Source organism: Bos javanicus, chromosome 6, assembly GCF_032452875.1.
Source record: "Bos javanicus breed banteng chromosome 6, ARS-OSU_banteng_1.0, whole genome shotgun sequence".
Taxonomy (NCBI): domain Eukaryota; kingdom Metazoa; phylum Chordata; class Mammalia; order Artiodactyla; family Bovidae; genus Bos; species Bos javanicus.
Genome location: NC_083873.1, coordinates 90,031,119 through 90,042,421, shown reverse-complemented (window position 1 = coordinate 90,042,421; position 11,303 = coordinate 90,031,119). Strand labels below are relative to the sequence as shown.

The 11,303-nt window shown below is 46.2% G+C and overlaps 1 protein-coding gene across 3 annotated transcripts in view; it reads left to right on the top strand.

Moving 5' to 3' along the window:
- Positions 1-8,752: 8,752 nt before the first annotated feature.
- BTC (betacellulin) overlaps positions 8,753-11,303 on the top strand; it is a 49,844-nt gene continuing 47,293 nt past the window's right edge. The window contains exon 1 of one of the 3 annotated variants that reach the window (XM_061420482.1): positions 8,753-9,161. In XM_061420482.1, coding sequence (XP_061276466.1) covers positions 9,098-9,161 — 64 coding nt within the window. In that variant the 5' untranslated portion in view covers positions 8,753-9,097. The remainder of the gene's footprint in view (positions 9,162-11,303) is intronic. The other 2 variants (XM_061420481.1, XM_061420480.1) reach the window with 2 other exon arrangements.

Sequence of the window (11,303 nt, the reverse complement as noted above, 5' to 3'; positions counted from 1 at the left end):
TAAGCGACTCTCAGGAATCTTTTCCAGTATCACAATTTAAAAGTGTCAACTCTTTGGCACACTTCCTTCTTTATCGTTCAACTCTCACATCTGTACATGACTACTGGAAAAACCATAGCTTTGACTATATGGACCTTTGTCAACAAAGTGATGTTTCTGCTTTTTAATACCCTGTCTAATATTGTCATAACTTTTCTTCCAAGGAGCAAGTGTCTTTGGATTTCATGGCTGCAGTCACCATCCACAGTCACTTTGGAGCCCAAGAAAAGAAAATTTGTTACTGCTTCTACTTTTCCCCCTTTGCCATGAAGTGATGGGACAGGATGTTTTAGTTTTTGGAATGTTGAATTTTAAGTCAGCTTTTTCACTTTTCTCTTTCAACATCATCAAAGAAGTTCTTTAGTTCCTCTCTGCTTTCTTCTATTAGAGTTGTGTGTTAGTCTTTCAGTCATGTCTGACTCTTTGTGACCCATGGACTGTACCCTGACAGGCTCCTCTGTCCATGGAATTCTCCAGGCAAGAATACTGGGGTGGGTTGCCATTCCCTTCTCCAAATTAGAGTGGTATCATCTGCATACCGATACTCCAGTACTCTTGCCTGGAAAATCCCATGGATGGAGGATCCTGGAAGGCTGCAGTCCATGGGGTTGCTGAGGGTCAGACATGACTGAGCGACTTGACTTTCACTTTTCACTTTCATGCATTGGAGAAGGAAATGGCAATCCACTCCAGTGTTCTTGCCTATAGAATCCCAGGGACGGGGGAGCCTGGTGGGCTGCCGTCTATGGGGTCACACAGAGTCGGACACAACTGAAGTGACTTAGCAGCAGCAGCAGCATCTGCATACCTGAGGGTTTTGATATTTCTCCTGGCAATCTTGATTCCAGCTTGTGATTCACCTAGTCCAGCATTTTGCATGATGTACTCTGAATATAAGTTAAATAAACAGGGTGACAATATAGGGTCCTGACACACTCCTTCCCCTATTTTAGTACCCTATGGATTGTAGCCCACTAGGCTCCTCTGTCCATGGGATTATCTAGGCAAGAATACTGGAATGGATTGCCTTGCCCTCCTCTAGGGCATATTCCTGCCCCAGGGATCAAACCCATGTTTACTATTCCTCTTGCATTGGCAGGTGGTTTCTTTACCACTAGACAACCTCACCTGTCATTTAAAAAGTTGGTGCATGTAAAGTGCTGAAAATGGTACCTGCCACACATTAAGCATCAATAAGTGTTTTTTGTTATTATTATTCTGGCAGTGGGTTGATAAACTCATGTATACTTAGCTGAAAAAATTCCTCCCCTCCCTGTGAGGGGGACTGATAGCAGGCAGGATTCAAGAATATCCACTTTGTCCACAATAAGTGTGTCCACAATAGGGTGAAATGTGCTACAAGAAAAAGGTCCTCACATTAGTTGTGTTCATTTGGATAATACCACCACCTCCTAATTGGAGAAGGCAATGGCACCCCACTCCAGTACTCTTGCCTGGAAAATCCCATGGACGGAGGAGCCTGGAAGGCTGCAGTCCATTGGGTCGCTGAGGGTCAGAAATGACTGAGCCACTTCACTTTCACTTTTCATTTTCATGCATTGGAGAAGGAAATGGCAACCCACTCCAGTGTTCTTGCCTGGAGAATCCCAGGGATGGGGCATCCTGGTGGGCTGCCGTCTATGGGGTCTCACAGAGTCGGACACGACTGAAGTGACTCAGCAGCAGCAGCACCTCCTAATACAATGCATGGTGCAAGGTAAGGTATTCAATGTTTGATGAACTAGAAGATAGGAACAAGAGTGGAAAAAAATTGTATGTGTCTAGGGGGACAGTGCTGCCACTGTATGGGTCAGGAGAATGTTCTCTATCTGGCCAGTTATTTGTAAGCTTTCCCACAATAATGTTACTTCTATTTCTTTATCCCACTTCCTTCTTTTTTACCCCTAATAGTTTCCACTATGCCTCATAATGTCTGCCTTTAGGGCTTGAGATTCCCACAGATGTGCTTCCACATTCTCTTCTAATAACTCTGCTTCTAATATTCTGTTCCAATGATTGCTACAATGGCACCAAATCCTGGGGTAAGTTTGAAGCTACCAAATGAAAGAAGGTCAGAGGGGACTAAGGGAGCTTCAGAAGCACAAATAGTCCCCCAATTCACGGAATTTTAGGCTCACTGTTACTTTCCCAGTGAGTAATTTTAGGCTCGGTGCTCTTTGCTTCCCTCCCCTAGGACTATGTTAGAGAGGGTTAGTGAAGGAAGCCAGTTCTTACTCTTCTCCCCTATGTAACCAATACATAGATTGCAAAATAATATAACTCTAACACACTGAATAATTTCTAATATGCCAGATTTTTGCCTTAGCGATATATATCATTGTGACCTCATAAAAACTATGTCAATCATTACCATCACATTTTATATAGAGTACAAAACTTAAGCTCAGAGAAATGAGTAATCTGTGATCCAGGCATTCAGTGACAGACTCCCATATGAACAGACTAAACAAACTCCAAAACCAATTGTACAGAGTATTCCACTCTTTTGTCCCACATAGAGGAGTGTCGACACTAACGGGAAGATATAACTACGTAGGAAGGGATGAAGCCACTGTGCCAGGTGTGTTAGGGAGTGTAGTTTAAGACCTGGCCATATTACAGCATTAAAATTATGCTGCTTAGGTGCTTGCCTACTTAGTCTACAACTAGGGCCTGTACAAAAGCATAGATTTTTTTTTTAAGCAGAAGTATATTTTTCAAGTGTTTACGAATATGGTCAGAGGAAAAGGTTGTAATGGAGAGCTGAAACTGATATCACAGAGACGATTATCTTTGAGATGTATGTGGTGTTGGAGAAGACTCTTGAGAGTCCCTTGGACTGCAAGGAGGTCCAACCAGTCCATTCTGAAGGAGATCAGTCCTGGGTGTTCATTGGAAGGACTGATGTTGAAGCTGAAACTTCAATACTTTGGCCACCTAATGAGGAGAATTGACTCATTTGAAAAGACCCTGATGTTGGGAAAGATTAAAGGCAGGAGGAGAAGGGGAAGATAGAGGATGAGATGGTTGGATGGCATACTGCAGTCCATGGGGTTGCAAAGAGTCGGACACAACTGAGAGACTGAACTGAACTTTTTAAAACTGCCATTTTAAAAAGAGAGCAAGTCAGATTGAGGCATACGTATAAACACTGAATGCCTGAGGACTGAAGAAGGTTGAGAAAATAGAAAAAATAAGAATAATCGAAAATAGAAAATAATAGAAAAAAGTAATAATCTCCTTTCCCCAGAAAAAAACTAGGTTGTAAAACAAGATCACCTGAAGACAGCTTTTAGGCATGATTTTTCACTGGTTTTCCTTAGAGACTTATTCAATAGTTTCAAGAATATTTGAAAACCTCGGCTTCCTAGGTGGAGTTAGTGGTAAAGAACCTGCCTGCCATTGCAGGAGTCTAAGAGACACAGATTTGATCCCTGGGTCAGGAAGATCCCCTGGAGAAATGGCAACCCACTCCAGTATTCTTTCCTGGAGAATTCCATGGACAGAGGAGCCTGGCAGGCTATGGCCCATAGGATCACAGTCAGACACGATTGAAGCGACTTAGCACTAGCACACTTGTAGTCGTAGCGGTAAAGAATCCACCTGCTAATGCAGGAGATGTAGCTTCTATTTCTGGGTCAGGAAGATCCCCTGAAAGAGGAAATGGTAACCCACTCCAGTATTTCTTGCCAGGGAAGCCATGGACAGAGGAGCCTGGTGGAATATAGTCCATAGGTTTACAAAGAGTTGGACACGACTGAGCACATAGATTATACTACTAATTTTTAATAATCTACAATGCATAATGTTTATCATTACTATAAAAACATTATATTCACCATTAATATTTCTTTTTATTTACCTACTCTTATTGAGTTAAACAATGTTAATGACCACGGGGAAATCTTCCTATACCTTGAATACCTTAAAGTTATAATTTGGAGGATACATGCTGATCTTGAATGGATATGTTCCAGAATTTTCCTGTCTACCACCACTGCTGTGTCTATTTAGGTGCTGTGTCCCATAATAACCACAATAACCACAAATGCCCAAAATAGCTACAAGCTTATTTTGTACTGTCCAGAGGAGAGAGAGGAGTGTCCCCACTGGAGGCCACTCTGTGTGGGAAGAGAAAAATTGATGCTTAAAGGAATTCAAAGGCACCCAGCTAAGATTCTGGAGGGCTGGTTAGACCAGCTTAAAGCTGGCAGAGGAAAGACACCTTTCAATAAATCCCTGGCTTGAGGATTCTGAGGACACAAGTTCTACCTTATAACTCTGTTGTAGATTTGACCCATTCTTCTGAAAGGTTGTTGCTGAACTACGAAAAGACACTGAGATTCTTGGCCTCCGAAGGAGAAGAATTCAATCTGGGGCCGGAGAAGAGGCTTGATCGCTCAGAGCTTTTGTGTAATAAAGTTTTGTTAAAGTATAAAGGAGCTAGAGAAAGCTTCTGACATAGGCATCAGAAGGGGGCAGAAAGAATACCCCCCTGCTAATTTTTAGCTGGATGTTATATAGTCACTCGGAGAAGGCAATGGCAACCCACTCCAGTACTCTTGCCTGAAAAATCCCATGGACGGAGGGGCCTGGTGGGCTGCAGTCCATGGGGTCGCTAGGAGTCGGACACGACTGAGCGACTTCACTTTATTTTTTCACTTTCATGCATTGGAGAAGGAAATGGCAACCCGCTCCAGTGTTCTTGCCTGGAGAATCCCAGGGACCGGGGAGCCTGGTGGGCTGCCGTCTATGGGGTTGCATAGAGTTGGACACGACTGAAGTGACTTAGCAGCAGCAGCAGCATATAGTCACTATATGGGCTTCCCTTGTAGCTCAGTTGGTAAAGAATCTGCCCGCAGTGCAGGAAACCCAGGTTCGATCCCTGGGTTGGGAAGATCCCCTGGAGAGGGAAATGGCAACCCACTCCAGTATCCTTGCCTGGAAAATCTCATGGACAGAGAAGCCTGCTGGGCTGCAGTCCATGGGGTCGAAAAGAGTCAGGCACGACTGAGCAACTAACACACTTACTTACACTATATAGTCACTGCTGCTGCTGCTGCTAAGTCACTTCAGTCGTGTCCGACTCTGTGCGACCCCATAGATGGTAGCCCACCAGGCTCCCCGGTCCCTGGGATTCTCCAGGCAAGAACACTGGAGTGGGGTGCCATTGCCTTCTCCAATGCATGAAAGTGAAAAGTGAAAGTGAAGTCGCTCAGTTGTGTCCGACCCTTAGTGACCCCATGGACTGCAGCCTTCCAGGCCCCTCCGTCCGTGGGATTTTCCAGGCAAGAGTACTGGAGTGGGGTGCCATTGCCTTCTGTTAATGAAAGAAAGGAATGTCTTAAAATTCAGAATGGCACCAGGCCCCCTGATCCAAAAGATGTATTTTGGGGTAATCTTGGCACCAGATGAGTCATCCTGGGCCATAAAATGATTGACTTGAATCTTGTAGAAAGGCAGATTACCATACAAAGAGTTTCGTTTACATAGATTAGGGGAACAATGTCTGAGTATAACATACTGGTTTGTCAAGTCGGTTCTGAGCCATACCAACTTGAAGACAGAGTTTGGGGTAAATGCATAGTACATTAACATAACTAAGAAAAATATTTCCGTAAGAAGAATGCATTGGTTAACTCAAGGTTTGAGAATAGTTAACTTCAGGTGGAATCAGGTGTCATTATGGCAATACAGTATTTTAAGAGAAACCTCCTTTTAAATTGGTATAGAGAAGGGAAAGAAAAAAAAATGTATCACTAGTTTGTTTCCTCCTGCTGCTTATGAGAGAGATAAAAAAATGTTTGATTCTTTCAGCCTATTTCCTCCGTTTGGAGACCCCTGGCCTTCCTGCCTGTTAGCCTCTCACTTCTCTTAGTAACAGCTCAGTTTATAATCTAAAGCATTGAGACACACCTCAGTTACACAAATGAGGCCTCATGAAGGTCAATTCCTATCTCCTACTCTTCCAGAGTTAGTGGTTGGAGCCTAGATTTACCTTCCCCCATGGTGGGTGAATTGAGAGAGAGAAGGAGAGAAGAGAGAGAAAAAGAAGGAGAAAGAGGAAGGGAAGGAGAAGAAGGGAGAGAAAGGAGGAAGGAAGTCCAAAAGGAAGGCAGGCAAGAGGAATGAAAAGAAAGAGAAAGTTCCTTGGTCCTGAAGAGATTGAATCTTTGGTGCCAGGAAATTTGAAAGGCCTACTTTCTGGAGTACTTATTTTACTTCTGGCAGTAAATAAAGCCCTTCAGATCAGATCAGTCGCTCAGTCGTGTCCGACTCTTTGCAACCCCATGAATCGCAGCACGCCAGGCCTCCCTGTCCATCACCAACTCCTGGAGTTCACTCAGAGTCACGTCCATCGAGTCAGTGATGCCATCCAGCCATCTCATTCTCTGTCGTCCCCTTCTCCTCCTGCCCCCAATCCCTCCCAGCATCAGAGTCTTTTCCAATGAGTCAACTCTTTGCATGAGGTGGCCAAAGTACTGCAGTTTCAGCTTTAGCATCATTCCTTCCAAAGAAATCCCAGGGCTGATCTCCTTCAGAATGGACTGGTTGGATCTCCTTGCAGTCCAAGGGACTCTCAAGAGTCTTCTCCAACACCACAGTGCAAAAGCATCAATTCTTCGGCACTCAGCCTTCTTCACAGTCCAACTCTCACATCCATACATGACCACAGGAAAAACCATAGCCTTGACTAGACGAACCTTTGTTGGCAAAGTAATGTCTCTGCTTTTGAATATGCTATCTAGGTTGGTCATAACTTTCCTTCCAAGGAGTAAGCGTCTTTTAATTTCATGGCTGCTGTCACCATCTGCAGTGATTTTGGAGCCCAAAAAATAAAGTCTGACACTGTTTCCACTGTTTCCCCATCTATTTCCCATGAAGTGGTGGGACCGGATGCCATGATCTTCGTTTTCTGAATGTTGAGCTTTAAGCCAACTTTTTCACTCTCCACTTTCACTTTCATGAAGAGGCTTTTGAGTTCCTCTTCACTTTCTGCCATAAGGGTGGTGTCATCTGCATATCTGAGGTTATTAGGAAAGGTTATTAAATTATCTGGTCTAGTTAATATACTAAAGTACACTATTTCATACTCCACTGGCCTGAAAATGTTAATTTCATACCATCTGAATGGCACGAATTGCCATTCAGATGGTATGAAACTATGCCAAGTCTTGGCACTTTACAACAGTTAACAAACATTTGGTATTTTTTGCTTAGGTTTGTTTTATTTTTTATTAGTATCTATGGAGAAGGAAAATGAAACAGTAAGGTTCCATTGAGGATACCATGACAATTGTTGGCTAAGGTGCCATCTTGGACTGAAAGGTGCCTTAATCTAGGGTCCTGATCCAGAGGGAAGGAGAGAATATTAGATAGGAAAAGGAAAGGATGGAGATGGAAAGAAGGGAGATGATGTGAACCCTGAGCTTCCTGTGCTCTTGCCCTTTTGATCTGGAGTGCAGTAACCGTCTGTCTCACAACCTTGAATTTTCTGAACCTCGTGCCTGTCCTCCCAAAGATGCTTTATGAGCTGTCGTGTGGGGGCTAGAATAGGATTTTGGAAATGAACAACTGATTTTTATTCCTCTGGATATATTGGTTGCCTGCTGCACTAAAACAACGTGAATTGGTTTTGAAATGAAATGTCACTTATGGAAGAAAAGCACATAATAATTTATTTAATTTAAACAGTGGGGAGGAAGGGAAAGATATCTGAACTGCATATTTTATGTAAATGAATGTTTATTGGACTTTTGGATGCTATAGAAATAAACTTCTGTATTGAAGGGGCGTGATTACACATATTGATCTTACAGGAGGAGCATAGATCAGTATGAAAACTGCTGTACCCTTTAGTTATTTTGGAGATGAACATATTAATCATGTAAGGTAAACTTGAACGCTGCTTTTGTCTTTGAAAGTTGTGAGGGTGCCTTTGTGTTCCAGAAGATGCTTGATGCTGAGCCATCAGATCCCACCTCTCCTTCAAGAATAGGGGTGTTGAGATAGAGATAGTGCTTGGCAAGCCGGAGACTTTCTCCTTATTCTAATAGACCATTTTGCTGTTGTTTGTTCTTCAGCCACTAAGTTGTGTTGGACTCTTTTGCAACTCCCATGAACTACAGTTTATGGAGCTTGCCAGGTTCCTCTGTCCATGGGATTTCCAGGCAAGAATACCTGAGTGGGTTGCCATTTCCTTCTCCAGGGGATCGTCCAGACCCAGGGATCCAGGAGAGTTCGTGAATTAAATAAATAAATGAAAATGCAATGAATAGACGAGTAAATGGATATATATATATATATATATATATATATATATATATATATATATATAAATGTGACATTCTTAAAGTAGCTCCTGGTGAGGCCAAACTCCCAGATATTCAACTAATTATATACGGAAAAGAGAAGCTTGTAAATTGGCAAATGCCTGAGGTTAACCACAGTTAGTGTTGGCTCTGGTCCGTCCAAGACGCCAACAATCGGCTGAAATAAGAGAAGCTGGAATTCCAGAGCGGTCCGGGGCTCCGATTCTCGCCCAGTGGGCTCCAAGAGTTCACAGCCGGCCTCCCCCAGGGCTGCCCGCAGGCCCCACATCTCGGACCTCTCCAGGTGCCCTCCCAACCTCTTCGACTTCCCTGGGGGAGGGAAATGAACCGCCAGGTGCGACCCAGTAGGGGGAGTGGGTGAGCCGGCCCCAGGGCAGCCCGAAAGTGTCCCGGAGTGTGGGTGTGGGTGTGGGGTAACTTGGGTGGGAACGGCGTGGAGGTCACCGCAGCGAAGTCCTGCGCCCGGTCGGTGGGGTGTGTGCCACGGGAGCGAGGATAAATAGGAGGCTCCCTCCTCCCGGCGACACTCGCCGAACCTTCAGGCCGCCTGCCCTGGGTGTTTGCCCGCGCGGTAGCCCGGGTGCCAGCCTGGGGAGTAGTTTCGCTTCCTGCTGGCTCCGGGCATTCGTTTCCAGGCACCCGGTCGGGCGCTCGCGGCTCGGGAAGGGGGCGCAGGAGGAGGCGGGAGGCTCGTCTGGGGGCTGCGCGGCCCCGCAGCGCGGTTGATGGCACGGGCCGCCCCTGGCAGCGGCGCCAGCCCCCTGCCCCTGCTCCCGGCCCTCGCCCTGGGTAAGTGGCCGCAGTGGGCACGGGAGACCCGGGAGGAGAGGCTCGGGTGGAGTCGCAATAAGGGCAAATCTTCCGCGCTGGCGTTTGGACTCCGAGGGCGCCCTGGGGCTGGCAGGGGCGGGTGGAAGAACTTGTGTGATTTTGGGTAGCTCGAGGATCCGGCAATTGGGCACCTGGGGCTGCACCTGCTGCGGCGGCCCTGGGCCCAGGGGGCGACCCGAGGGCAGTAAGGATCCCGCTGGCGGGCGCCGAGCGGAGGGCAGGGGCGCAGGTGCCCGCGAGCGAGGAGTGGTGGCAGGGAAATCCACTAAAGTGGGAGCCTGGGAGACTAGACCGAGAAGACATCCCGGGGAGGAGGAGGAAAAGGAAAAGGAACTCCTTGGCTGGCTGGCGATGCAGGCCTTAAGGAGTGTGGAGCCTGGTGGAGAACTATTTGCCTGTGTGTGCGCCCTGGGCGGGTACTAGAGGTAGGAGGGGGAGGACCTGGGAGGCAGAGGGAGCTGAAGAGGGCCCGGAGAAGAATTATTACACTCCCTTCTTGCTGGCCAAGTTAGGGGGAACAGGAGAAGGGGAGAAAAAAAGACTCAACTTTTGAGATCTTCTGGGTCTTCTGTTGCTGATAGGGAAGCAAAGGAAAGGGAGATGAGGTATTTTGCTGAGGGCTAGTACTACTGATGAAACACATTGGTGCTCCACTTAGAATATATGATTTCCTATTTTAAGGAGAAATTGCAGAGAGAAGACTTTCCTTCACCTCCAAGGTGAAACCTGAGTTCGTAGGTTAGGGACTACTGGGTGTGGTCGCCTGCTAGGAGGGAAGAGTGGTTAATGGAAGGAGTGGCAGGGTGCTGCAACTTCGGATGCTGGCGACTTTATACAGCTGGAAGCAAGGCTCCCCTCGCCCTCCAGTATAGGAAAGTAGCAGGAAGATACTCAGGTGGGAAGATCCTACTACTTCAAGGTGTCCCCTCTGCATCTTGATCATTGGAGGTAGGGGGAGTGGCAGAGGGATGGGCAACTGGCAATATTCTGTAGTCCTGGCTGGGATGAGGGGGAGGGACATCTGGACTTGGGGCACCAATGTGACAGCTGAAGTGTCTATGTGAAGAGGACACTATCTTCCAGTCTGGAAAGGACTGGGCTTTCTCTTATGGAGGAAAAGAGGTGGGGTCTAAATGAAAACTTCCATTTGGCAGTGTTCTTGGAGTAGGATTGGTGCCTAAAAGGTGTCATGGCCTTAGTTGGAAGTAGATCAGACTTACACCATGGTTAGAGAGAAAGAACCGATTTACAGAGCCTGCAGAGGGAGAAGTCAGAAACAATTTAGAAATGGAGTGATGTGGAGCCTGAAGAAGGGCAGTGAGCCTGAGAGGTAGGGCTAGAGACAGTACTATGCATTTACCAGCGTCACTTGGGTGAAACTAGCATTCTCTTCCTCTGTTATATCTGCTCTGTCCTGCTGTCAAATTGTTTATTGAGAATCTGCTACAGTGAGCAAGAGGCTAGAGCATATTAGGATGGGGGTGGGAAGAGGGCTCAAGAGAATCTTAAAACATGATTCTTGACCTAAAGGATATGTGTTAAATTTAGGAATGCAGGACTAACAGATAAGAAACAATAGGAGAAAATGTCATGAAACCAGAGAAAGGAGAACTCAATAGGGAGGAATGGAACAGTGGGGACGCTGCATGGAGGACTTGAGTGGGTTGGATTGGAGCTTGGCTGGGTTTGAAACAGTAAAGAGAGAGGGAGGGCCTCCTGATGGCTCAGCTGGTGAAGGATCCGCCTGCCAATGCAGGAGACCCAAGAGACACAGGTTTGGTCTTTGGGTCAGGAGGATCCCCTGAAGAAGGAAATGGCAACCTGTCCTCGTATTCTTGCCTGGAAAATCCCATGGACAGAGGAGCCTGTTGGGCTACAGTCCATGGGGTTGCAAAGAGTTGGACATGACTGAGCGTGCATGCACACAAACACAGACACAGACACAGACACAGACACAGACACACACACACACACACATGGTTTGAAATAGTGGAGAGAGGGGCAGGAGAAGGGGGAAAAGTATTTACCAAAGTGTTGGTGATGGGAATGAAATTAATTTCCTGGAGTCTGCTTGCCAGAAAGTAGAATTGATGAGAGGCA